The sequence below is a fragment of the Enhydra lutris genome, unplaced genomic scaffold (genome assembly GCF_002288905.1).
Source record: "Enhydra lutris kenyoni isolate GAN:26980312 unplaced genomic scaffold, ASM228890v2 scaffoldscaffold92, whole genome shotgun sequence".
NCBI classification, from domain to species: domain Eukaryota; kingdom Metazoa; phylum Chordata; class Mammalia; order Carnivora; family Mustelidae; genus Enhydra; species Enhydra lutris.
Genome location: NW_019154176.1, coordinates 1322913 through 1350255, shown reverse-complemented (window position 1 = coordinate 1350255; position 27343 = coordinate 1322913). Strand labels below are relative to the sequence as shown.

General features: G+C 51.5%; 1 protein-coding gene across 3 annotated transcripts in view; it reads right to left on the bottom strand.

Annotated features, from left to right (window-relative positions):
- The window catches only part of LOC111162543 (calcium voltage-gated channel subunit alpha1 A), a 213317-nt gene that overhangs the window by 32093 nt on the left and 153881 nt on the right, over nt 1–27343 (bottom strand). For all 3 annotated transcript variants that reach the window (XM_022527035.1, XM_022527034.1, XM_022527033.1), the window contains exons 23-31: nt 25361–25420; nt 24536–24642; nt 15788–15887; nt 14112–14272; nt 12531–12668; nt 10787–10988; nt 9526–9690; nt 6611–6721; nt 2046–2129 (exon numbers count right to left, since the gene is read on the bottom strand). In XM_022527035.1, the coding sequence (XP_022382743.1) occupies nt 2046–2129; nt 6611–6721; nt 9526–9690; nt 10787–10988; nt 12531–12668; nt 14112–14272; nt 15788–15887; nt 24536–24642; nt 25361–25420 (1128 nt within the window). The remainder of the gene's footprint in view (nt 1–2045; nt 2130–6610; nt 6722–9525; nt 9691–10786; nt 10989–12530; nt 12669–14111; nt 14273–15787; nt 15888–24535; nt 24643–25360; nt 25421–27343) is intronic.

The window sequence follows — 27343 nt, the reverse complement described above, 5'->3', positions numbered from 1 at the left end:
GGTCCCCTGAGCCCTCTCCCTCCCAAACCCTGGGGACTTGGCCTGGCGAGGGTCTGGCTCTTCCTGCCTCAGCCTGGCTGAGCTCTGGCTTGACCTAGCGGGCTTACCTGGGAGGCAGAAAGGGGAGGCTGTGGGCTCCTTGCCCCGCAGGTTGGGAAGATAACATCCTAAAAGGGTCCACACGCCCACCCTCTATCTTTCCCTCCAGGTGATTCTAATTCAGGGCCCCAGGGAGATGGGGCCAGGGAGGTGGTTGGCCCAAACCCCAAATACCTCGGACCCAAATACCTTCACGGTAATAATAGCAATAATAGTAACCACCATTCGGGAACAATCTATTTCCTGGCAGGTTCTGTGCCAAACCCTTCACGTGGATTGCTCACACCTGTTATAAGTTGTCGACTCCCTCCCTAGAACATCAGTCCCCTGGGGGGCGGGGCAGGCATTCTTGTCTGTTTTCGCTTTGTTCCCCATCTCTGGTTTCAGAGCACTTACAGCAATGCCTGGTATGCAGCATGCGCTCAGTGAATGCCTACTGAATGCATGGGTGAACGTGGACCTTGCAGGGACCCAGTGAGGTTAAGTGCAACCGCTGTCCCCATTCTACATGAGAGGAGGCAATGCAAGCCGGCCGAAGTGAACAGCTTGTAGGGAGGGGTGTTTGATCACTGTACTAGTCCTGATGTTCTTGAATTGGGGGCCCCATGCCTCACCCTCCTGTCCTTCCCTAACCTGCCAGCCTAGAGGATGGGCCATTGGGGTCCAGCCTGATGGATCTCTTATTGGTGCCTGGAGGTTTCAACCAACTTCCTCCACTTGTGCGGCTGGGGTGCTGGGCCACCCTTCCGACCTCTCGACCCAGAGGGCCACTGGTTCAAAACTGTCGTGTGCTCAGCTGGATGGTGAGATTTTGTGACTGCCAACGGGAGCTCTGGATCCCTTAGAAACTCAGGACAGAGATGAGGCCCTCCAGGTCCTTGGCTCCTGCAGGTGGACCCTCCCCATTCCAGCTTGGATTTCCTCCCAGCTTTAGCACCTGGGCAGGTAACATCTTCCCATGGTGGCCGCGTGCTGGGCACTTTGTCATCCTGTTCTGCCTCCCTCGCCTCCTTTCTGTGAGTGGTCTCTGTTTTCTGATCTCTTCAGCTGAATCCTCCAAGGGAATTCTTTTCTGTCCTGACCCCCTGACCTGTACCACGAGCTAATTCACGTGAACCGTTTGGCACAGCACCTGTCATGCATCTGAGTATGTCGTTCTCACCAGCCATTATATTTATTGCTATTATGATGAGGTTGATGCCCCCCGCCCTGCCCTTGGCTCCAACAGTCTTTGCCTTTTTGCTCGCCCTATGAGGATCTCCTGCCCTTCCAACAGTCTCCTGAGGGTCCCAAGCCTGTGCTCACTCGCAAATGGCCAAGGAAGGGGTCTCAGATAGGAGCTCTGGGGCCCTGAGTCTTTCAGATGAGGGGTAAGGACGATGTGGCTTGTGGGGCCACTGCAGAGATGCCCAGAGACCTCCACAAGTCACAAGTCTCCCAAGCCTGGGGATGGAAGAGGGTGGACATCCTGGGGACCTTCCTAAGGCCCTGGCAGTGGTGTCCCCTGTTGGCTCAATGGCCACGGCTCCCTCCTGAACCTCCCCCCCACGAACCAGAAGGTGGTTAGTTCAACCAGAATGGACTTGAAGCTGGTTTTTTCTGGGTCCCAAGACTGTGTGGTGTTTGGGGGCAGGGCTCAGCCTTGGGGTCTCGTAATTGTCCCAATGCACTCATCCGTATTATATATTCATAAATCGACAGCCAAGAGGCAGGGAAGTTCACGCTGCAGAGCTGGCCCCAGAACTGTGGCTTTGGGCTCCCCCGTCTCCCTAAGTTGCCCTTCTGAGGGGCTGCCCTTGCCCCTGGGGTCCCCACTTCTCCCTCTTTGGTCACGGTCAAGTGCTGGCCCCAGTCAGCTGTGGCTCTTGGGACCACTGCTTCTGGAAGATTCCCCCATTCTCCACCCAGCCAGGAGTTACCCAGAGAGAAGCTGGCGGGAAACTTACCCCAAACTCTGTCACGAGGATGTCGGTGATGCTGCCCAGAACAGTCACAAAGTCGAAGATGTTCCAGGCATCGCGGAAATAATTCTAGAATGGGGACCCACAAGACAGGGATGCCAACGCAGGGCTCCACGCCCGGCTGCCATGGCCAGCCCCGGGGTACATTAGGGGAACAGCTGCCGATCAACCCGAGTGCCCACAGCACTTACGGTCATTCAATGGCAAAATGCTGTGTGGGTTGCTCAGTATCATCTCCTCTGAGCTCCCCCTCCCCGGGACTGCACAGCTCTCACAGCCCCAGAGGGGGGGCCTCTGCAGCCCAAGTCAGCTCTGCTAGAGAGAGGGCTACCCTGTCCCTCTGACACATCTGATGGCTCCCTGACACCCCAGATGCTTTATAAATGATGTCCCTGGGATCCTCATGTAGACCCTCGGAGCAAAGGATTATCAACCATTTTTTACAAGGCGACTGAAGCTCAGTGAGGCCATTCGCCCATCTGAGGCGAACAGCACGGACGTGAAGAATCAGGATTTGAACCCAGGCCTGGGTGAGTCCAGAGTTTGTGTTCAAGACACCACTCTTTATAGCACGCTCGCTAAGAGTGGGTTTTGGGTTCATATCCCCGCTTTGCTACCATCGTGCTGTGCGGCTGTGGGCCAGTGACTTAACCTCTCTGTTCTTCCACTACCTAATCTGAAAAAGAGAGATAGTAACAGGCACAAAGGCCTTCCTGGCACACAGCAGGCTTCACTTCCTGGTCCCCCTCATGGTTCTGTGGGGCCACGTGTCTCGTTATAGCCAATGGGTTTTGAGCAGAGATGGTATGAACCACCTCCTGGCCAGTGTCGGACTCACCAAACTCTTTTAACTCTGGGCTTGGTGACTGTCTATGTTCCAGGTGGTGGCTGCTCTGTGGGCCTGGGTCCCTGTGTAACTATGAGGCAAAGAGCCTCCTCCTTGCTGAATGTCAACAAAACATTTGTTGACCAAAGTGACTTAGATGTGGGAGTTATTTGTTTCTGCACATAAACTTGATCTATCCTGACTGGCACAGCCCCGGGCAGGGTGCTGGCTCGATCGGGTCACACAGGGACAGCACACTGCTGTGAAAATGCCGAAATGTTCCCCACAGTTTGAGCTCACACTGAGGAGCACCTTTGTCTGAATCCAAGGGTCTGGTTGAAACAGACAGCCCTGCTCTCAAGGCTCAGGGCGACCCACACGACACGTAGGCCTTCCCAGCATCCTACAAAGCAGAGGCCAACAATGGGCTCGGGTCCCATTCTGAGGGATCAGTTCCTTCCCTGAGTGTCTGACCCTGTGGCAGCCCTCTGCCTCAGAGAGAAGAACCCAGGCTTTGGAGCTGTGCTTTCCAAGATCAAATTCTTTCAGCCTGTCTGAGTTAAATGTCCTCGGAGTTGGACTGATTGGGCCTCAGAGCCCCCTCCTGGAAGCCAGGGGTATAACAGCAATCAGATCAGGCATGTGAATGCAAGCGTGAAGTTTGGTTATACAGTAGGTGCTCAATGAATGAATGCTATTTTATACTCAGCTGAAAGAAATTCGGGTTCCACTGGCCCTTTTGGTGTTTTTGTAGATGCTGCCAGGGCCCTGACCACCCTCCCTCATATTGTGACTACAGGCTTTCAGTTACTCAGCCCAGGGGCATCCTCTATGGATGGGAAATTAAAATTCTCTTTGTGGGAAATTAATAGCTCCCCAGGGAGCAGCCCTTGACTCTGACTGATGGGCACTGGGGGATAAATACCCCAGCTCTCTCCTCCCCTCAAGTGAAAGGACTGTGAAGTATGTGCTCTCTGCTGCCTCCTGTTGACCCTCAATGGAACTGTGTCCCATAATACACCCTGTACTGGCTGCCTTCTGGCTCCTGCCTCACTCGCCACCCCCCACGCTGAACTTCCTGGGCTTTTCAGATAAATTCCTTGCACTCAATCCTTATCTCAAGCTCTGTTCTGGGGAGTCCCAGTGAAGGCAACTTTCTAGGTGTCTGGCCACAGGCCTCAAGCCCCTGGACTAGGAAACTCCCCCCATCGCCTAAATTGCACATGGTGAACTTGGGGCTTCATCTACACTGGTGAGAGAGGCTCCACCCCCATGGGATGGTCAGGGGTGGGGGAGATAGAGCCCCAGCCCTCGGGCAGAGCCAGATGGACTGGGGATTCAGAAATTGCACAGCACAGCTGCATTGGGCAGGTCCCGTGCCTGAGCCCACACCACGCTCCCCTCAGCCCCGGGAGGCTGGCATACAGCATTCCTATTTCTAGAGTTGCCCACTTGAGGCCAGGTAGCTAGAAAGAAGCTGGAGCAGGATTTGCACCTGGATGCGGGCACACCAGAGCCTGATCCCCACCCCCCATGCATGTCCTGCCATCCATCCTGCTTGCAACCCCGGGACTGCAATGCTGAGTTGGTGCCACTGCTCAGGATGGAGGGTGCCTCCCCTGCCTGCCTGGTGTTCAGCACAGGACCTGACAGCCCAGGCTGTCTCTTCGACTCGCCTGGGCTATTTGTTAAAGATACAGATTCCGGGGGCGCCTGGGTGGCTCAGTGGGTTAAGCCTCTGCCTTCGGCTCAGGTCATGATCTCAGGGTCCTGGGATTGAGCCCTGCATGGGGCTCTCTGCTCAGCAGGGAGCCCACTTCCCCCTCCTTCTCTGTCTGCCTCTCTGCCTACTTGTGATCTTTGTCTGTCAAATAAATAAATAAAATCTTAAAAAAATACAGATTCTGGGACCCCCACCTGACCAAGGGAATCTGAACTTCTGGGGTTGGCTCAGGGGCACCATTCAATTTTAAGAAATCTCCCCAAGCGGTCCTAATAGGTAAGAGGGTCGGGAGCCTCTGCCTTGGAGAAGGGGTGGGGGTAACGAGCCTTCATGTGACCCTTCCTGGCATTTACGGGACACTCCATGCCAGGCTCCACCCTCGCTTTATCCAGACAAACTTTATCTGTGCTGGGGTTTGCACGGGCTCTTCCGAGGAAGGGGAAGAGGACGGGCCCTTGCGATGGTGGGGGGGTGGTGACACAGCAGGGATGTGATCTGAATTGAGGGCTCTCTGGTCCCAACAATGACACTCTTTGCCACCTCAGGAAGCCAAGGTGAGGAGCCAGCCTCCACCCCACTGAGAGCCTGGCTGTGGCCACTGACTGTAGACCATTCTCCTCAGGGAGGTGGACTCAGCGGCTGGTGGGGAGGAAGCCATCTTGTATCGAGTCTGAGCTCGGCCACTCGTTGGGGGAGCTTCTTGAAGTCACCCCAACACACAACCCCACCAGTTCAGGCTTTCTTCACTATTTTTTTTTTTTTTTTTTTTTTTGGCTCTGAACCTCCTTGGCTCCCTGGGAAGACCTTCTTAGAGGAAGCTTTGTAAATGCATAAAACAAAATACCCAGATGGCAAGGGCCCCTGTTATCTTAAAATACACTGATCACAGTATTTTTTTAAATTAATTAATGCACTTCTTCGTTAACACACTACATAACTTCTAGCTGTAGGTTTGAGAGTCACCAGCATTTGAAGTGAGGATGAACATAAAAGAAATTTGGAGGTGCCTGCGATCTCTTATCACGCCCCAAGAAAGCATCTGATTTTTATCGGGGACCCAGGCTGTACTGAGGGTAACACGGCAGGGGGCTGTCTGCCTTCAAGATGGAAGGAAATGTGAAAGTCCGATTAGTGGCTTGTGGAAAATAAAGATGTGTTTTTTTTCCCCCCATCTGATTTCACACACACTCCCCACCCTGACCCCAACCCAGCCGCATCCACGGATCCCTTTAGGGATCAATGGGCCTCTGGCTAAGATCTCCTGTATTAGTGGGAGATGAAGGCAAGCGAGTGGGGCCCCGACTGCATATAAAAAAGAAAGGCAGGGGTGTGTGTGCCCGGGTGGCTTGGTAGGTTAAGCGTCTGCCTTCAGTTCAGGTCATGATCTCAGGGTCCTGGGATCTAGCCCCTCATCGGGCTCTCTGCTTGGCAGGGAGCCTGCTTCCCCCTCCCTTCTGCCTGCCTCTCTACCTATTTGTGATCTCTGTCTTTCTGTCAAATAAATAAATAAAATCTTAAAAAAACAAAAACAAAAACAGAAAGGCAGGGCCATTAGTGGAACACACAGCTTAGGGCACAGGACACACAACAAAGGCACAAATCATCTCTGTTGTGTTTGGATGTCTGCCTGCTGCCTCCCTTGTAAAATGTACGTATTTCTGTGGATTGTGGTTTAGAACAGCTAGAACACCATGGACCTGGCCTGTCTGGATCTTGCTTTCCTTAAAGCGAATGGTAATTACGCCCACCGCTTTGGATCACTTTGAGGAATGACTGCACCAGGATGCACAGAGGACCCAAGAACCCTCAAAAGTTGGGTCTCGTTGGTGTCACTTGGCAAGTGTGCAAACACCTCCGTGGGGTCTGCAGGCACTGGAGGGATGCTCATGCCACTGCTGGGGTTGGGGGTCCTGGGGCAGGTGGGGAGACCAACGCCCAGCACCCAGTGCCCCTCTGGGCATCCCCCACAACCCATGGCTCTAGCCCCAAGGCCGTGCTTACCAGAATCCCAAAAGCCATGACTTTCAGCACACATTCCAGAGAGAAGAGGGAGGTGAAGACGATGTTGAATACTCTCAGTGCGTTTTCATAAGCCACCGAGGCCCCATAGAACTGGAGAAGGGAGGAGGAAAGACAGTGGAGTCAGCGGGCAGGGTGGAGGCTGGGGAGGCAGGCGGCTTTGTGACTATCCTGCCCCGGGGCAGGTGGGACTTGGACACTGGGCTTCCCAGCATCCTGTGGAGGCGAACCAGGCCCCAGGCAAGCCCTCTGTGGGCTAGGCTAATCTTTCATAGAAAGCACTTTCTTGAGTCCTGCCTTAGCATCCCAGATCCTAGGACTGCCTGCCTGATGGCACTCCTGATGGGATGCAGGAGGACATCTGTAGCATCTTTCTGCAGGACTTTCTGGTGTGTGTTCCCACCCCCCCCCTTCAGATCTCTCTCTCTCTTTAAATCCTTACCTGTGAACTCCCATAAAATCACTCCCCAGCCCAAGACTTAGAACACCTCCAGGATCCCCAAATCTTTCCTTTCATGCCTTTTCAGTCAGCAGCCCACCCCAGAGGTAACTTCTATTCTGACTCCTTCTGAACTCTTCTTGCCCAAACTGTTTAATTAGGTTCAAGTTTATAACCTTTAGCCCTGAGTACCAGGTTACAGGAGACATGGCAGGTAGAGGAAGAGGTTACAGTTCCCCACGAGAAAACCAACGCACCCAGAGGGGGGACCATTTTCATTCAACTCATCTGGTTTCCTCAAGAAGTCAACAGCATGGGGAACAAAAAGGATGGGGGAAGATAGAGATTTAAAAGACAAAAACCAGAGAAAATGTGTAGCCATTTGGATTTTGGCTCAAAAAGCAACTCATGGGCACGTGGGTGGCATGGTTGGTTAAGTGTTAGACTCTTGATTTCAGCTCAGATCACAATCTCAGGGTCGTAAGATCGAGCCCCATGTCAGGCTCTGAGCTCAGTAGGGAGTGTGCTTAAGATTCTCTTTCTCCTTCTCCCTCTGCCCTTCCCCACTTCTAAAAAACAAACAAAGAAAAACCCAACTCTTGCTGTAAAAGAAATTTTGGGGACAATTCAATATGTATCTTACAGAATTATCACTCATCTTGTTGAGCATAAGAATATGTAGGAAGGGGCGCCTGGGTGGCTCAGTTGGTTAAGCTTCTGCCTTTGGCTCAGGTCATCATCTCAGGGTCCTGGGATCAAGCCCCATGTAAGGCTCCCTTCTTAGTGGAGAGCCTGGTTCTTTCCCACTCCCCCTTCTCCTGCTCTCTCTAATAAATAAAATCTTAAAAAAAACCCATTTTATTTATTTATTTGACGGGGGTGGGGGCACAAGTAGGCAGAGCGGCAGGCAGAGGGAAAGGGAGAAGCAGGCTCTCCACTAAGCAGGGAGCCTGGTACGGGGCTTGATCCCAGGACCCTGGGATCATGACCTGAGCCGAAGGCAGCTGCTTAACTGACTGAGCCACCCAGGTGCCCCTCTAATAAATAAAATCTTTAAAAAAAATAAATATGTAAGAAAACTTCTTCTTAGAAATACATACTGAAGAATTTAAGGGCAAAATACTGTGGTGTCTATCATTTAAAATAATTTAAAAAATAGATGAAATGTCCAGAATGGGTAAATCCATAGAAACATAATGCAGATTGGTGGTTGTTGGGGGCTGGGGGAGGGGCCCGGAGTAGGGGTGGCTGGTCATGGGGATGGGGGGGGTCCCTTTTTAAGGCAATGAAAATGTTTTGGAAGTAGGGAGAGGTGATGGTTGCCCAACCTGATGAATGTACCATTGAACTGCACACTTTGAAATGGTTAATTTTACGTGATGTGAATTTCACCTCAAGGAAACAGAGAAAGTAGATGAAGCAACCTTAGAACCGTGGGCACCTCTGGGTGCTGGAGACTAGGTATTCACGAGAGTGGGGTCTGGGGACCCGTGGCCCCAGCATCCTGGGGGATCCTGACTTGGAATGTCAGGATCCCAGCCCGATTCTGCTGAACCGAATTTTGCATGTTAATGAGACCCCCAGATGATCTGTGAACACACGGCAGCCCGAGAAGCGCTGTGCTATCCTATTCCTTTCTCTTTGAAACTGCTCATGATTCTAACAATGAAAACATAAAAGAACTTGCTTATGGGGAAGCGTTTCAAGCAAAAATAGGCACTGCTTTTTTGCCAATCCAAAAATGAATAGCTTAAACATCGAGTGTTTTTGAAGTGTCAAGAGATGTGCTCGTGTCTTTGCCTCAATGTCCTCATTCAATCCTTGTCCCCACCCGGGGACGGGAGGAATGTGCTATTATGATCATCCCCATTTCATTGACAGGTAAACTGAGGCCTGAGTGTTGCTGGTCCCTTGCGCAAAGTTAAATGCTGAGATAAATGGCAGAGCTGGGCTTATATCCGGCCCTTTGGTTTCCAAACCACAGGGTGAGAGGTTCTGACTTTTCACCCTGAAGAGGCTCTGTGGCCCTGAGAGTTGCGAGGTCCTTGCCTGTCCCTCCCTCCTCAGTTTAGCCACTGGACATTTTTAAAGGGCTTCCTGTGCCCTTAAGGTGAAGGATTCCTTGAACCCCAGGAATTCAGGGGTGACTGGGACTTGCCTGGGCCCTCGGAGCTCACAGGCTGGTGGGGGAGAGTGCCGGGCAACCCGATGCTGATATGGCACATGGGATCGCTGGTGCTTGCAAAGAAAGGTGCCTCGTGCAGTCATGGGAGGTCAGGAATGGCTTCCTGGAGATGCAGGTGGAAGGAGCTGGCCAGGGAACAGCCAGAGCAGAGGCTCTGCGGCGGGGATGGAGTGTGATCTGCCTGGGAAACTTGGGCACATGGCCCCAATGGGCCAGAGGAGGATGGGTGTGAGGGGCGGGCACGCATGGGGCTTAAGCAGGCTGGGGGCTCACCTTCATCATGAGCACGATGGTGTTGAGAGCGATCATGGCCATGATGGTGTACTCGAAGGGCGGGGACACCACGAACTGCCACATTCGGTACTGGAAACTCTGCTTGTTCTGGGGCATGTGTCGGGTCAGCGGTTTGGCACTGATGGCGAAGTCGATGCAGGCTCTCTGTAGGAGAGAGGCGGTGGTAGGAGAGCACCCCCCATCTCACTGGCCACGGCTCTCGGGCACATCTGCTCGAGCCTGTCTCCAGCCGGGATTACCCACTCCCGGAAGCCCTTCACCAGACCACATTCTTCTGCCAGCAGCTGCGGCTCCTTGAGAAGTCATCGTCTGCCTGATCTTGCGCTAATATGCCCCTTGTGACCTCCCCGAATCCCCGCAGCGAACACGGGAAGTGGGTACTCTCGATAACCCTACTTTGCAGGGGAGGAAAACAGAAACTCAGAGAGGTTAAGCCCCTCGCCTGACGTAGCACAGCTGCCAAGTGGGCCAAACCTGAACCTGAACCAGAGTCTGATTTGAAGTCTGACCGTTCTTTCCTACTGAATATTTTGCTTCTTTTCCTCCTTCGCTTTACGGGAAGGAGGAATAATGGCTGCTTAGTCTTAGGGGCCAACAGAGCAGAGGAAGGATGGATTTCAGGTCCTCTGCCTAGCTTGGATGATTCTAGAAGTGCAAAGAGCCAGGTCTGTCTTCTCTGGAGGACTGGATTTTCATTCATAAATATTCACCACCCTGCCCTCGGGGAGATCATACTCCCTCACCCCGCTGACATCAGACATTGATGTGTGACTTGCTCTGGCTAATGAGATGTGGACAGAAGGGAAACGTGTCCCTTCTGGGCACACAGCACAAAAATTGGACCGGGGTTTGCCATTCTCTCTTCTTGATCTGCAGAGACTCAGAGGGTAACCAGAGTAAAGATGACATGGACCAGAGTCCCCCGAGACATGTGGTGTTGAGCAAGAACTCCATCAATCCCTTTGTGGGTATCTGGTGCCGAGATTCTGGAGTGGCAAAGCTATTCCAAACGGACTGATACAGACACCTGAGGTCGGTGTGTCTTCCTCTGGGAACCCCGGGACGGGCTGCCCTGCAGATGGACTTCTGCCTGCAGGATGCTGCTGTGCCCTCCCCAAATGCCCCCAAAAGCTGTTTCCTCAGTGTGAGTGTGTGTGTGTGTGTGTGTGTGTGTGTGTATGTGTGTGTATGGGGGGGTGTCCTCAATTTTTAAACAAGGGGTGCAGGCAGGAAGTAGCACCTCATTTTTCTCCAGGCTATATTCCTCCATCATCTTGTCCCCCTGCTCCTGGAAGGTGATGATGATCAAGGCCACAAAGATATTGACGAAGAAGAAGGGGAAAACCACGAAGTAGACGACATAGAAGATGGACATCTCCATGCGGTACCCAGGGCTGGGGCCCTGGTTCTCAAAGGTGGCGTCCACGGAGTGCTTGAGGACCCTGTGAGGGGTGGGGTGGGGAGAGGGGGCAAGTAGGTGGGTCACAGGAACGGAGGGAGATGTTAAGAGAAAACAGCAAAGAAATGAGAGTAGTCGTTGTTTTCAGACTCCCGTTACTGTGGTGACTTTACAAAGCCAGAAGTCTTCCCACCTCCTTTGTCTGTGGGGAGGGTCAAAAACAGCGTCAGTTACCTTCACCAACGCTTCTGGAGGGTTATTAAGCCCTGGGCATGATTTAATTTATTTTCTCGGCCACCCTCTCGGGGAGGTTACCACTGGCTCCTTTTTGCACATGAGGAAATTAAGGTTTAGCAATTTAAAGTGACTTTCTAAAGTTCACCCACTAAGGTCTGGCCAAGTTGGGATGGGAAACCAGGTTGGTGGTGATGGATGGGAGGGTGTATAGGGTCATGGAGGCAGATATGAGTGTGTGGGGGGGCATTTAAGCACAGCTGGTGGTGGGAGCCGAGAAGGGGTAGTGGGGATGAACGTGGGTGTGTATGTGAATAGCTGCTCTACACAGTTGCACAGATTGTGCACTGCTCAAGGGTTCTGTGCCTAAGGGGTGCCATTCATACTGTAGACATGATAGATTTGTGTATTTATGATGACAATTTTTGGGCAGGTGGCCATGAAATACCTCATTTGAACAAAACCATTAAGTATATTGCAATGATTTTCTGACAGATGGAAGTGAAGTCTGCTGAGGAAGGGCTGTCTAAAAAATTTTCTCTAAGGTGCCGTATGGGCTAGCACTGGCCCCATGTAAGTGGGTACTGAGTGTGTGTGTGGGTGGGTGGAAAGGCACATGAGGGCTGGTGTGTTTCCTGAGAGCAGGAGGGAGGGAGGCGAGGATGACGAGGGCGCTCTGGAGTCAACTTGCCATTTCTGAGACCTCTGGGAGGAGGACCAGGACTTGGGTGAGGAGAGTGAGGCACTTGCCTTGGACACAAATTAAGGAGGTGCCAAACCTCTCAGTCATCAGGAGAAATAGCATTTTACTGCAATATTTAAGCAAATTATAACAAATGCCAAAAAGACCTATGATGAAAAAAAAAATCAACATTTTAAGTAAAGACACGTCCAGCCCTGGACTTGTGCACGATTCAGCCTCACCCCGGCCCTTGCCCTGTTCTGGGCAAAGAATGATCCTGTGGTCAGAGGGACTTGGGAAATGTCATGCCCACACACCCTGGTCCTGGAGATCTGCGCTCACCGGCACAGGAAGGGTTAAGAGATGTGACTGCCTGTGTCTGGGGAGCCTTCCTGCAAATTAGAAGCAATGCCCTTTCCACAATCGGGGTCTGGCAGACGGAGCCCAGTGAGGGCTGGGTTCCTGCCCCACAGGCCCAGCCGCACATGCAGGCTGGCGTTCCGGTGGCAGCCCCTCACGCCCCTAGCGGGGTATCCACCTTGGGAAGCCAGAAGCCAGCCTCTCCTCAGCCAGGCCTTCCTCAGCACCGAGCTCTCAGACCCTCCCCCGTCCTGCTCCCTAGCCGCTGCCCCCCAGCTCCTCCGTGGGGCTCTCTGGTGGGCCACTCACTGTGGCCAGCCTTCTCCCGTGGACACGGTGAAGAGAGTCAGCAGAGCCCACAGCACGTTGTCATAATGGAACTCGTATTTCTTCCACTGTCTGTCCCGTGCCTTCACCTCGTTCTTCTCGTAGAGGAGGTATTTGCCACTGCCACAGAAAATGGGGGCCATGAGTAAACAGAAGAAGGGGACATCTACAGCAGTCAGAGAGAGGAGGAAGAGGAAGAGGGGACCACCAGCCCCCACTGTGTCCCTCAGCCCAGGCAGCAGCCTCCGACGGGTCTCCCTGACGTCTGTGTGCGTTCACTTGGAGATAAACCCCCACATGAGGCCGGACTCGGGGCCAGGAGCCGACTCAGGACCAAGCACTCTCTTCCAACAGAAAAACTTCCGGTCCTGCAGGTGGGAGCCTCAGGCTTGGGGGGTTGAGAGCAGGGCGAGAGAGAGGCACACCTCTGGGTTCCTCAGGCCGGAGGGGGTGACTGCCTCTCCTTTTCAGGGCAGGACACAAGGCTCAGCCCCAGACACGTGGCCAAGTGTGTGGGGTCCTTCCAATGTCAAGACCCAGCCACCAAAATAAGAGGCTGCCATTCCCTGTCTAGTCAGGTTTTACACCGGCGATGGTAAAATTTACAGGGAGCTTAGTTAAAGGCTTAGCAATTTCTATCACGAGGCTGACCCAAAGATGGGGCGACTTCTGGTCTACAATTTCTCCTCCACGACTCCAAAATCTAGAAAATTGTGAAAACTGAACACTTTTCTCTTAAGTCAGGGGTGGCAAGTTATGACCCGCAGACCAAATGTGCACCTGTTTCTGTATTGTCCACAAAGTGAGAACGGTTTTCTACCTTTTTCAGTGGTTGAAAACAAATAAAAAGAATGCATTCATGACAAATTAAATTCGTCCGGCATTCAAAATTTTCATTTCTAGAAATAAGAACACAGACATGCCCGTTTGTCCCCGTGTTGTGTGGCTGCTTTGCATTAGGATGGGAGTGGACACGGGCTGCGGAGGACTGTAGACCCCTTAGAGATCAAGCACGTAGGATCTGGCCCCTGGCAGACAAAATTTGTCCACTTCTGACCTAATTTGTTTGGCAATGAAACCTGACCCGACTGGACCTGAAGCTCTTCACCCTTGTCATTTGTCCCATTTGGTGCAAACAAGTTGCACGGCTCCCAGAAAACAAACAAACAAACACAAAAAGACACACAAAAACAAAAAATTGGTTTGATTACAGGGATGCCTTAGACACAGCTGAGGGTGCGACTGATGTCCTATGTGTAACTCGCACTATTTGATCTTTCTAAAATCGCAAAACATTTTCACTTTGAAACGCCATCTGCTGGTAAAGGTTTTCCAAAAAGGGAACGTGGACGAATATGGATAGCCCTCACGCGACAAAGGTGGGGACCGGAGCGATGCACGGCGGCGATGCAAACACCAAAACCTTTTCTTCCCACTCCAGCCCCAAACGGGTTGCACCTGGGTCACGTCCAGGGGGTTTCCAAGCCCAGGGGCGCTTCTGGCCCCTCCCCAGCCCTCCCCCGGCCCGCCGCCCCGGGGACCCTGAGGAGAGCAGAGACCCACCGGCAATCTTTCTCGAACTCCTTGGACTCGTCAGTGCAGTGGAAGAACTTGCCCTTGAACAGCTGCACAGCCACCACAGCGAAGATGAACATGAACAGCATGTAGACGATGAGGATGTTGAAGACGTTCTTGAGCGAGTTCACCACACAGTCGAACACGGCCTGGGGGGCGGAGGGCGGAGGGGAGAGAGGGCATGAGGGGCTGCGGGCCTGCCCGGCCTCTGCCTCCAGCAGCCCGTGGTACCAACGTGTGGCCAGTTTGCCCACGTTCCATCTCACAGACAAGGCCTTTCCCGTTGATTCCGCGTCCCTGCCTCCCCTCTCCCTGGCCCTTCCCCTCCTTCTCCCTCCCTTCCTTCTGCCTACTGAGCAGTAGGGGGCGCTCCGGCTTTGGGAGCTGACCTCCCAGGCCCAGGAGATTCCATCCTGGGTGAGATGGAATCTTTCCATCATCTCCCAAAGAAGGCAGGGGTTCCGCTCGCAGCGTCTCCCACCCCGTTCTGCTTCTAACCATAGTGGGTCCTAACCACAAGTGGGTAAGGGTCCTCCATCCCCCTGTAACTACAGACCAGCTTTCCCCGGGGTGGGGGGCGCGGGGGGGGGGGGGGGAGAGGGCATAGCTTTCACGGGGGCTTGGGGAGGGGGCTGCCACCCAGAAAAGGTGCCACCACAGCACCGAATAGGGCTGGACTGCATCGCATGTGTTTCAGCGCAAGCTTTCCTGCCCAAAGGGCTGCCACATATCTGGGAGCACAAGTACCAAAGTCATGGGGGGAGGGGCACACCTGGGCGACAAAGGACGTTCCTTTAGGTCCTGCAGGAGCCCAACACTAAGTCGTGCTGAACTGCACGGTAACAAAGTTATTCACTTTCCGCTTTTCCCTTCAGTCCTTTTGGGTGAAGGAGAAAGTCTTGCTTTGTTGCTACTGTGAGCACCTAACCCTGATACTTTTCTTTTTTTAACTTGGGAAGAGCAAGTACCCATGTCCGAAGCCTTTTTCAGGCAATCTTTTTGGCTAGATTTTAATAACCGTGTCTTTTTGGGGGAATGTATTTAGTTTTACCTTCTGTTAACATCGGGTTCCAGTTTGAGAACCTTGGCATAGCATTTCCTTTTAAAACAAATTCGTTTAAATTAAAAAAAAAAAAGCGAGGACTTTAACATGAAGTAGGAGATAATACAGGTGGCCCTCAGGTGGAACATCAGTGGAAAAGGTGTGTTTGAATGACTAGGTTGCATTTCCCTTTCTTTTCTCCCGTTTCTCCTGAATGACAAGCTTGGGAAATACTGGTTCATACTATTTTGGAACAGGAGATAATAGAGCCTAGAACAGACTGGTGAAAAGTAAAAAGTTGTGTGGGAGCAGAAACCCAGTTTCTGGCTTCCCACATTATGGTTGTGCCCTATTTTATCCATATGATGTCCTCCTGTGAATTAGGAAAAGGGATCTCCACCTTAAGACATTTCATCTAATGGAAAACTGTCACAATACACAGATTTTGTTAGATCAACTCACTTTACTGCCATCTGCTGGAAAGTTCTAATAATAAATATATCCATATATGACGGATGTGATGTTATCAGCACCCCTTTCAATGTTGTGTCCTTGAGCAGCATGCAACCTGTGCAACTGTACATGGCAACCCAGACAGGCCTCCCGCATGCCCCAATCTCACCTTGAGCTTTGGCAACCGCTTGATGGTTTTAAGAGGTCGTAGCACCCGGAGGACTCGGAGGGATTTAATTGTGTTGATGTCCTTTCCTTTGCTATTGCCACTGTGGAGGGATGTTAGGGTACAGAGAGGGGAAGAGAGGGAGCAGAAGTCAGTCTGGGTGGTTGGTGGCCCACAACTGCATGTAACCCCCCCCCCCACCCTCTCAGGCCTAAGGGTCTGGGGGGAGCCTGGCACATCCTGCCCTTTCTGGGGAAGAGTGGTAAGCATCCCTGCTATGTTTGAGCTCAAGAGATAATCAACAGATGGGCTTCCGTGTTTCTTGTCTCAGGATTTGTTAAGGTCCTCCACCACCTGGCTGGGCTTGAGTAGCTGTAGGGGTGGCAGGGGGGTGCTCAGACCTAGCAGAGAACTGGCTGCCCTTGTATGCTGACTGGGGGTGGTCTTGGTGGGGTCTTCCAACAGGATTCAGGAAATACTTAATGTGGTCCTCCCCCAGTATTCCTTGAGCCCACATGAAAGGAAAGAACCAGACTTCAGATGCCCATGTTAAACCTCTGCCAGGATCCCTTAGCCCATCTTTCCAGAGAGCTGCATAGAGCTTTAGTCCAGGGTCTACTGGACTTGAGCCTTTGCACTACGGCCCCTGCAGATGCCTTCCTACCCTTACCCAGCCATGATGTGGGTCCCCCAAGAGGAGGGCATTGGGTGCAGCCATCAAGGTCTTGTGGTTAATAGAACTCACCATCTACCCAGTCTCCCAAGTCAGAAACCCAAATGTCACATTCAGCTTCCTGTCCTCCATCCCCAATGGGTTACTCCCATAACATCTCCATCATCGTCCCTGGCCACCATCTTACGCTGGACTCTCGTTACCCATTTCCCAGTCCCCCACACCCTCACTCCCTGTCTCTCTCTCCTTTGATCTTTTCTACACACAGTGGTCAAAGCCAATGACCATTTCGCTCTCCTTCTCAGAATCCTTCTGGAGCATCTGAATTACTAGAAGTGGGAACTTCGGGCGCGGCATTCAAGGCTCTTGGAAATCTAGCCCAACTTACCTTTATCTTTGCATTCCCATCGACTGTGACACACCCCAAGCCCCAGCCACACTCTTTGGTCTCCCTCTGCTTTTGCACATACTGTTCCTGCTGCTAGAAATGCCCTTCCTCCACGTCTCCATTCACAGGACCACACAGCCCCCAAAGCCAAGTTAGATGGTCATTTATCTAACAGCCTTCCCTGATTGCCGCTGGGTTTTACCAGCCCCTACTGCTGCTCCACAGTCACCTTTGCTTCTGTCTTTGGCTTCAGGCTTTAGACAGACAACCCCTCAAAGGCTCGAATTGTGATTTATTCATCTACGTGTCCATTTTCCCTTTCATCTTGGTTCTTGTCCCAGCCCCCATCATGTGCCTGGCGTGTGGTCTCAGGACGCCCGTGAATGGATCTAGATCAGAGTTCTTTGAGGGTCCTGCAGTGAACATTTCTCTCTCATTACCTTGTGGGTCACATGGAGAGCTATCCCAGGGACCCCCACCATGATGTGTCTGGGTATCTGGGCACAAAAACAACCTTTCTTTTAGATCTCCTTTCTCTCATTTTTCGGGGAATAAAGAGGAGAACTGGACGTTATCCTGCAGGGCACAGCTGTGCTCCGGGATTCAGCTGCAACCTGTTTTTCCCTTTTTAAAGCCAAGGTCATCATTGTTATCTCAAGGCTGTGCCCCTGAAGTGACACATGTCAAAAGAGTCACTGAGGTAATGTGAGGCAGAAGAGGGACACAATTAAATAATTAGACCACACAGGGAAACCTGCGATTTCTTCTTCAAGAATGTTTTAGGCCTTTTGCTTTGGTAAGATGGAAGGTCTCCGAGATGTGCTAGGAGGTCTGTAATGTTTCCCCAACACTCACTAATTTCTCTGGAATTCCTAGAAGCCAACTTTAATGTGACAAGTCACATTGTCACTGTTTCATGCCTGTGGGATTCACATTTCCAGATGTGGTTCTGTCTGAGGTTAACAATACTGGTTGTAACGGGATGATCTAGTTTCCCAGCAAAAACTGAAGCGAAGTTTAGACTACATGTTGGTGGAAAAAATGTCAAGCAGGTGGACGTCTAGGTTGTATGTGGAACCGGCTACAATCGAAGCGCTGAATGGCTGACATTTGGAAGCATGACTCCCATGGGCATATCCACTCTCTGAAAAGGACTACCTGGCCTCCCCCTTTGGGGCCCTCTCCCCCACGAGGTACTCTGGCCTCAGGTGAGGCTGAGAAACAGTCTTGTTTATTGAGGCAGTGAGGAGCGTTCCTGGCAGTTTGGGTCCTGAGCATGCAGGAATGGCTGGATCAAGGCGCGCTCACAGAAACAACCCGACTTCGAACCGGCTTTGCTGAAAGTGTAGACGCTCCTTGGGAGGCCGATTTCTCCTTTTAGAGCCCAAGTCCTGGTGGTGTGGCTTGTCCCATCTCGGGGTCTGGACACGCTTACCACTCTAGGAACCGCCCCACCATGTTTGTCTGCCTTGTTGAAATCAGACCTTGCAGAGGCCCCGCTTCCCCATGTCCTTTCTATTCTCTGCCAAGAACTGGACTCATGGTGGGTCATGGTGGGAGGCAGTGGCCAAGACCCCTTAGGGATCCTCCTCCCCGCAGAGAGACTGAGGGCGGGCTCTGGTCACTGCAAGCAACGGACGGCAGCAAAAACAGAAGGCCGTGGAAACAGGCCCAGAACCAACACAGCTGCACCAGGGCATGGAGAACGAGAGACAAAATGAGAGAGAGAGAGAGAGAGAAAAGGAGAGAGAGAGAGAGAGAAAACTTTACCGTGTACTGCTCCTGGTGAGGTGGCGTCGGAAGGAGAGACAGATCGTAAGCGGCCTCAGAAGAAAGAACACAGAACACACACATACACACGCACACACACCTGAGCGCCCCCTGCCCTACCCGGGCACCAGGAGGGGCAGCCTCAGGCTTGTGGCTCTGGCCGACATCCAGCCTTCCATCTGGAAGCCCCCCGTTCAGTCCCCTGCCCTCGGCAGGCTCCCGGCACTGCCCAACAGCACCAAGAAAGCCAAATTTCCAAGTAGCAGGACAGCCAGAAAGTTGTCAATGACCAAAGGCAAATTCACCACTGAAGGTCACTGCCAAGAGCTGGAGAAACCCCTTTTCTCCAGAGATTCTGGGGCTGGAAGGTCTTAGAATGGCTTGGAAATTGTGAGCTTTGGAGTCGGGGGATACTGAGGTTTGAATCCCAGCTCTGCCCCTAATTGTTGTCCTCATCTGTAAAACAGACCTTGGGGATTCTGATGCTTGATACATGGTAGCTATGGCCCTGACTTTACTCCCTAAGGTAGGAAGGAGAGGGAGGTCAGCAAAGAGTTCCATTTTGGGGTGTAGTTAGACACAGGTCTTGGGGGTCCTGAGACGAAGCTCTTGGCATCTGGCTCAGCCCTCGCACTTATCTTTGGAATCAGGCTTGGTCTCACGACAACCCTCCAACCATGGCTGGAGGTCAAGGCCAGAGGAACTTGACTATCACCAGAAACCCTTCTACTAGGCAGGTACTCTCTGGAACTTCCTGTCTGCTGCCTCTTTCAAAGCTAGTGACCTACCTTCCTTCTTTCCTTCTTTCCATTTAACATTTTATTCAAAGTTAGTGATATTTCTAAATGCAGAATGGTTTAAATGTTTACAGATATTCCTGCTGGATTTTTCCTGCCCCCCTCCAACCTTTTGATTTCATCTTCCAGGTTCTCAAAGCTCAATGTATCTAGGACTTATCATACACATGGAATCGTGTAGATTCTCCTCGGTGGATTATTACAGATCTTTCAACGATAGTGATTTCTGCCTGACCTCCTGACTTTAGGTGTAAAATGTGAGCCTTCTGAATGTCACTATGTTTGCCTGTGGGAAGGTGGCACCATCATGCGGTTTTCCAGATGAGGAAGCTGAGGCCCAGAGAGGGAGAGTGACTTGCCCAAGGTCATACAGCTTGGAAGCAGCAGACTGAGATTCAAACCCCGGTTCGTGTATCTTGCACTCAAGTCTTCTTTTCCATTTTGTCACACACAAGAAAAATAGTGTCTTCAGTGCAGGGGCTGGGTTGAGGATGGGATTAAAAATGCGGCAGCCCGAGGGCTCCTTCTTTGGCTTCCTGGCAGTTCGGCTCCTGAGCATGCAAGAGAAGCTTGATCAAGGCGTTCTGCCAGCTGTGCTGGCCTGCCTTGAGGGAGGAGTGGCAGCACCAGATGGACTCTTGGCAGTGAGGGCAGGATCACGATCTGCCAGCTGCTGAGACATGTCAGTTGGCCACCCCGATGCATGGGCACAGAGCATGAGATCACGTGTGATGGCTCATGAGATGGTGTGTTAATGGTGGTCGCGTGGACACGGCACACAGTTGGTGGAAGGAGCAGGACACACACACACACACACACACACACAGATTTGGGTGAGGTGCAGGAGGGGTGGAAACTGTCAGCAGAGCTTCAACACATCCCTTGGAGAACCATAGGGATAGTTTTCCTACATCTGAGACGGGGCCACGATCACAGCAGAATCCTTGCCTCCTCCCCAAAAGGCCAGAACAGCAAGATTCCTTTCAATGAAGAAAGGAGCAGCCTTGTGCTCCCTTCCCCAGGCTTTCGAGGAACCCAGGGTGGCTAAGTGGTCAAGTGTCCTTCTGCTGATTTGTGAAAGCTTCCACATTCACAGCTGCGAGATGGGCAGCAACCTTGAATATGTCAGTTGAGGCCCACCTTAGCGATCCTGCTAGACTCACCGCTGGGCCTCAGTTTCCTCCTCTACATAATGGGAACAATGAGACGACTTCCCACAGGAGGTTGCTGGTGGGGATTAATTATATGGAGGCTGGGATGAACTATCCAGTCAATTTTCGGCTTTATGGGGAAACTGAGGCACAGAACAGTGATGGGACGTGCATATAAGAGACAAACTAGGTAGACTTGCAGGAGGCTCTTTCTAAAGCAATAAGACTAATTAACACCTCTCAGGGGTCTCAGCCTTGTCTGTGAGGAGATGGGCACTGGACTGATAAATTGAGCTAAAAGACCAGAAAGGAAAGAAGCAAAGGACTCTGGGGTTGGGCACTCAGGCTGAGACCCTCAGAGACTTCCCACTCCTACCAATGTGATATCCATGTAGTAACAAGAGAAAATAGCAAGAAAGTCCTCATAGGGCGAGAAATGTTCTCAGGCAAAAGAGGCCAGAAACCTGCAGCCATGGGCAGGATTCTGAGACCTTGCTGAGGAGAGAAGTAACAGCCTGTGGGCTCCTGCTTTGGATTATGGGCAGATATAGCCCTGGGAATGCAGGAGCAGCTTGATCAAGGTGCCTGGCCAACTGTGCCAAGTCTGCAACCCTGCCTTGAAAGAGAGGTGGCAGCACCAGATGGATTCCTTGCAGCAAGGTAGGGAGGGTCTTGGCAGGGGGGTCTCAGGGTCTACCTCTTCTATCTCCATGACCATCATACAAAGGGGCTCGCATGGATGTCAGCTCTCCCAAAATCCCTTGAGAGCTGCCAGCACTTGTCAGGATCCCACTGGCAAAATTTCACACCCCCCAGTTCCTGCACGATCTACAAGCCCATTGAGGCTTAGAGGATGTCCTTAAATCCCAGTCTGGACCTTTTCCTTGCATACGAATTAAAAAAAAAAATACAAAACGGGGATTTTCAAGGTCATGGGTTGGCTGGCTTTATGCCTGTAGCAACTTCATAGAAGCAGTTTAAAAGATTGACTACAAATATGCTGCCAGATTTCTGTGAGTTGCAGGCTCATTTTGAATGCCCTTGTATAATTTCATATATAAAATGAAAATTAAAAAAAAAAATCAGCTCCCTCTAGCAGATTCTTTTGCAACACAAAGAATCATACTGCTGATTGATTTTTGGTGGAAAAATAATTTTGATTTTGCAAATTGTTTGCTTAAAGTAGAGCCTAATTATAGCTCCAGGGATCCTAGAAACAGCATATTGTCAACTATAGCTCATTATGGCGAAAGTTCTCTGGTTCAAAGTCCCAAGTCTTTGGAACACCATCCATTCCCCAAATTGTGAGGTCAAATTGGGGGATGGAGGTGAGGCAGGGCAACTGTGGGGTCCCCCTCCTTCTTACTGAAGCATGTTGGCTCCGACAGAGGTCTGGGAGGAAAGTGTCAAGGCCAAGGGTGAACTGATGGGCCCCTGTCATCACTTCATTTGTTCTATACCCAGTGGTGGCCATGGAGAGCAAAACCCCCACCCCAGGCAGAGTTGGCAAAGGAGTGGTTGTGTGTGGACAGATGGATGGTCAAGGTCCCCCTTGACCTATCATCTCCTGAGCTCTAGGAGACTTGATGGCTGCTGGGAGGACATCACCCTGGAAGGCTAGAGGAAGTCTGAGCGAGGTGCCTGCTAACTTGCCCTCCCTTGCCGTAGAGGCTGTCCCAGGTCAGAATATGGTGGGGGCTGCATCTCCTGATGCCAGAGTGCATGGAAGAGTGTCCCCTTTCTCTAGGCCACACAGGTTAGGTAGATGATCAGACCCAGGGGGCCAGGGTCAGAGGAGGGAGAGAGAGAAAGAGAGAGAAAGAGGGAGGAGAGGAGAGAGGATATAAATCAGACAGAAGGACAGAGATAGAGAGAGACATGTATGTGCTGGGGAGGGCTGAGTAGGCAAAGAGAAGCAGAGAGACAAAAGATGATAACAGAAAAGAGAAAATGAGGGGTTGGGGAAAAAGTGAGGAAAAGGATGAAAAAGGAGAGAGACACACAGAAAGAGGGGAGGAGGGATGGAGAGGAGCAGAGAAGGAGAAAGAGCAGGATAGGCAGTTAGAGGGAAGAAGAGAAAAAAGGGGTAAGAGAAAGAGGGAGAAAGAAATAGGAACGAGGGAAGGAATAGGATTTGGGACAGAAATGGAGACAGACAGCATGTAAATAATCTCCACAGGGGATAGAATCACTCAGGCTGAGGGCAGTAAAATATTTTGGCTCCTCAGAATTGAAATTTTCTCAGGACCTAGCATGGTGCCTACCAGATACCTTGTAGGAGTCGTTCAAATACCTGATGGAGGGAGGAAGGAGCATATTTCATGACATTCTTAAATACACTTTAAAAATCTTTTTGGAAGCAACTGGTGCTATCTTGATAGGAAACAAATTGTATCTTACTTGTATTTTCCATTTCTCCGAATTCTAAGGAGGCTGATTTTTTTTCCATTTTTTTAGTTGTCAGCGTTCTGCAAAATTTTTGTTTCCATCCCTCATCCATTTATCTACTGAGGTTCATATTTCCTGTTGATTTGTAATTGCTTTTTATATATGAATGTCAATAGTTCTTTGTCTTATTTGTGGCAATCTTTCTCCTCTAATTCACTGTGCACTTATTTAATTTTTGAAACTTCAGAACACATTAATAACATAGTCAAATTTTGTGTTTTTTAACAGTGTTTTCCATTGCTCTAATACTTAAATACTCATTTAAAAAAGGGTAAGAGAGAAGGAGAGGAGGAAGGAATGAGGAAGAAGGAGAAACAAAGGAGACAAGGTGGAAGGAGAGCAGACATAGAAAGAGGAAAAGAAAGTAGAAGGGAAAGGGAGGGGGGGTGGGAAGTCTGGCCAGAGTCAGAAATATATCAGCCTCCTGACCCTTATGGTACCTCTCCACCAGCTTGGAGACATCCAGAACCTTGGAGCTTTCTGGCTGTTCTGACATAAGCTGACCTCATCGTTTTCCCAGAGAAGAATCCGAGAGTGGCCCACATTAGTCCCTAAATTGGAAATGAGCCACCACTCTGGCCTCCTGACAAACCAAGTCTTTGTTATTTGGTTAGGGGGACATTCAAGAACCCCTAAAAATCTCCTGAGAAGGAAACTAGGGGGCAGAGGCACACAGGAAGCCTCTGATTTCTCACTATGGGGGTGAGATGAGTCACAGTCCCTCCGAGACTTTCTTTTCTGGTAATGATCCAAGGTGCTGGGCCCAGACAGGTCCCCAAGACAGTTTGTTTCTGGATTAGGAGCTGGTTGGGTCTTCTCAACCTGCTCCAAACATCTATAACTCGAGGAAAGCACTGCTAAGTTAGCTATCAAGGCCCTAAGATCTAGTGGCTGCCCAGCCCTTGGGTGCCATCTTGAAACAGATTCCCACAATTTGGGTGCCATCTTGGACGGAATGGCTGCTTGGCCCTTGGGTGCCATTCTGGAATGGCTACCCACAACCCAGGTGCCATCTTGGAGTTGCACAATGATGCATGACCTTTCAGGAGGCAGAGAGTCCTAGGACTGCCAGGAGAAGTAAAAGACACATGAAGGGAGTCACAGGTCTACAACTACAGGGCCTTCAGGCACAGGGTGGGGGTGCTGAATTCTCATGCACATTCATTTCCTGGTTTTCTTTTTAAGGGGCTCTCAGAGAGACAGCGGTTGGGGTGGAGCTTGTAGAGCAGAAGGAAGATGAGATGTCCCGGCGGGGCTATTCTACTGAAAGCAGCAGAGCAAGGATTTGGTGACGCGGCTGTGTGAGGAGGTAGAAGGTAGCGTCCCTTCTCCTTCTTCCTCCACAGTGGACGTCATGCAAAAGCCAGTTGAAGCTCTTCCTGGAGGCATGCAGATGTCTCCCACCCCCCAGAGCCCACTCTCCCCATCTCTACACCCTGAGAACATATTCCCTGATCCAGTGGGCTGCCCCAAACTAAGGGCAGGGGGCAAAGAGGCAAGTAGAAGCCTCAAGAGGAGACTTACGTGAAGGCAAAGGCCACCAGGGCCCCACTGACCACTATGAAGTCAAGAATGTTCCAGAGGTCACGAAAGTAGGCACCCTGGTGCAGGACGAGCCCCAGGTCGATCATCTACAGGTGAGAAGAGATGGTGCTCAGATCCCGCATCCCACCTTGGGGTTCGAGACCCACCTTTCCAGCCTCTGGGGGAGGGGCACCAGGAGGCGACATGGTGAGGGATGGGACAGCAGCCAGAGGTCATGGGGGAGCCCAAAGTACCTCCCCATCTCATGAGAGGCAGTTCTCACTTGCTGGTTCTTAGGTCCAAAACCTCAGGGTCCCCCTTGACTCCTCTTTGTCTTATTTCCCACGTGGAATCCATCAGCAAACCTTCCAAGAATCTGCCTACCTTCTCCACCATCACCCTGATCTGACCCCCATCACCCTCTGCCTGGACTAGTATGATCGCCACCTGTTCCTAGTTCTCCTGGCTCCCACCTGTCCTGCCCCTGCCTCAAGTCTGTCCTCCCCAGCAAAACCAGAGGGTGCCGTGGGCATGGGTATGAGTTGAGTCCCTTCTCTGCTCAGAATCTTCCATGGCTCCCACCTCACTTGGGGCAAAAGTCAAAGTCCTCCCCATGGCCCACAAGGCCCTGCAGGTTCTGTCCTGTCACCTCCCTGTTCTCATCTCCCTGCCCTGGTTTCCCATTTTCCTCACTCATTCCTTCCAGTCCTTGCTGCTGCTCCAACACACCAAGCATTTCTAACCCCCGGGGGCAAGCCACCTGCCTCAGGGTGGCGTTCTTGAGGTTGAAGATTCCCTTAGATCCCTGGTTCTCTCAGCACTCACCTTGATCACCATCTCAAAGGTAAAGACGCCTGTAAAAACGTAGTCAAAATATCGTAGCACCTGTAGGGGATAAAAGCAAGGGGGCAACAGATCACTAGCTTGCTCCAGCAGCGTCCCCATGAACCAAGTGATGGCCCACTGGGGTGTGTCGTCTCCAGAAAAATTCCCGAGGAACACACTTTCCCAAGCAGAGAAGGAAACATGGCTGCCACATACAGTTGGGCAGGGTGTGCACTGCACAAGGGCCCATCCCATCCTGTCTTAAAGAGTACAGATTTCTATGTTGTGTATGAAACTTTCCAGCAGATGGCAGCAACGTCCTAACAAAATCACTCAGGATGGTTGGCCTACCAGTGGGAAGGGTTTCTTTATTTGCCCAAAGCTGAAATATAAACTGAAGGTGGTCTTGAGGGAGTTCAGGGAGGCCTGCATCCCTGTTGGGGATGAGTCTGACACCTCTCAATGCCTTTGACCTGTTGGGCATCCTAGGTGAGAAACTGTAGGGTCTCCTAAACATGACCACCTAAGTCAGACCCCAGGGGGTCAAATTCACCACTGTGGTCTCCCTCCCAGCTCTGTGGCCACATCCTCACCATGGTGGGGTGGTTTTCCCTGCACCCCCTGCCGTACACAGACAGGGCCAGGCAGGGAGGTTTCTGCCTAGATGCGCAGCAGTCTGCAGCCTGGCCCCTCCTAGGCCCTGTCACCACACACCTCTGGTGTAACCTTAGTGTGAGGATGTGACTGGGCTAGCGCAAGGGTCTGGCGGGTGGCAAATGCAGGGGCCTGACTCCCATCACATTCACGTTAGGAAGGAGCTGATATTTCCTGAGGCCCACCACCAGAGGACGCCTGTGAACACCCGAGTCAGTTTCGGGTCCTTCTCTGCTCTAGAATTCTCTGTGGCTCTGATCTCACTTGAGGTAAAAGCCATAATCCTCCTGCCACACACACCCCCACCCAGCAAAGCCATGAGCACTCTGGGGGGTTCACCTCTATGCCCTCACCTCCTCTCACACCCCTTTGCTCTCTCTGCTCCTGTCACCCTGTCTTCACCCCAGGGCCTTTGCACAGGAGGCTACCTCTGCCTGGAATGCTCCTCCCCACATCCCACTGGATGCCCTCTCTCTCTCCTCCTCTATGGCTTGGCTTACACATCACTTTCTCAGTGCCGCCTTCCCCCACTGCCTGTTTCAAGTCCTACTTGCACTTTCCCTTACCAAGCCTACCACCCACCCTGGCAAACTATTTGTTATAATTTATTATAGTCATTAGTGATCTTATCGTCCATGTGCCCAGCCCGATGTCAGCCCCATGAAGGCATGAACATTTGGCTGTCCCTGTAGCCCCTCTGGGTCAATATCCAGGTCCAAGCATAGAGCTGGCACTCAAGAAATATTTGCTGAATGAAGGCATGAGTACTGGAACTGTACTGGGTCCTGTAGGCGCTGGGCTCTGTGATCCATTTGGTCGCAACTCACATTCCCATTTTGTGTGGTGCTCAAAGGACCAGTAGGGACAGAGTGGCCAGGATGGCCAGCTTCCTGAGGTGGTGCGACAGGTGCAAAGGGCTGGAGGTATCTGGGTGCAGAGAGAGCATTCCGGGTGCACTGGGTGGAGGGCTCAACAAGGTCCAAGACGTGGTGTTCTGTGATCTCTGGGAAGGCAGGGACCGTTTCATACCCTGTCAATCCTTGATGCTTAGCTCTGTGCCTGGCACATACTGGCTGCGCATTTAGTAATGACTAAGCAAAGCAACGAATGAAAAGCAGAAAGAGAAAATGGAAGACAGGGAGTGGGGAAGGGCAGGCTAGGAGGTCAGGGGAATCTACTTGTGAAAACGGAATGAATTAGATGGGGCAAGAGAAAATCAAGAGACCAACAAATTAGGTTTGACTATATTGAATATGGAGATCCTTTGACCTTTACGAATGGCAATTTCCTGTGGCTTAGTTTAATCCGACGATGTTCTCAGATCCATTT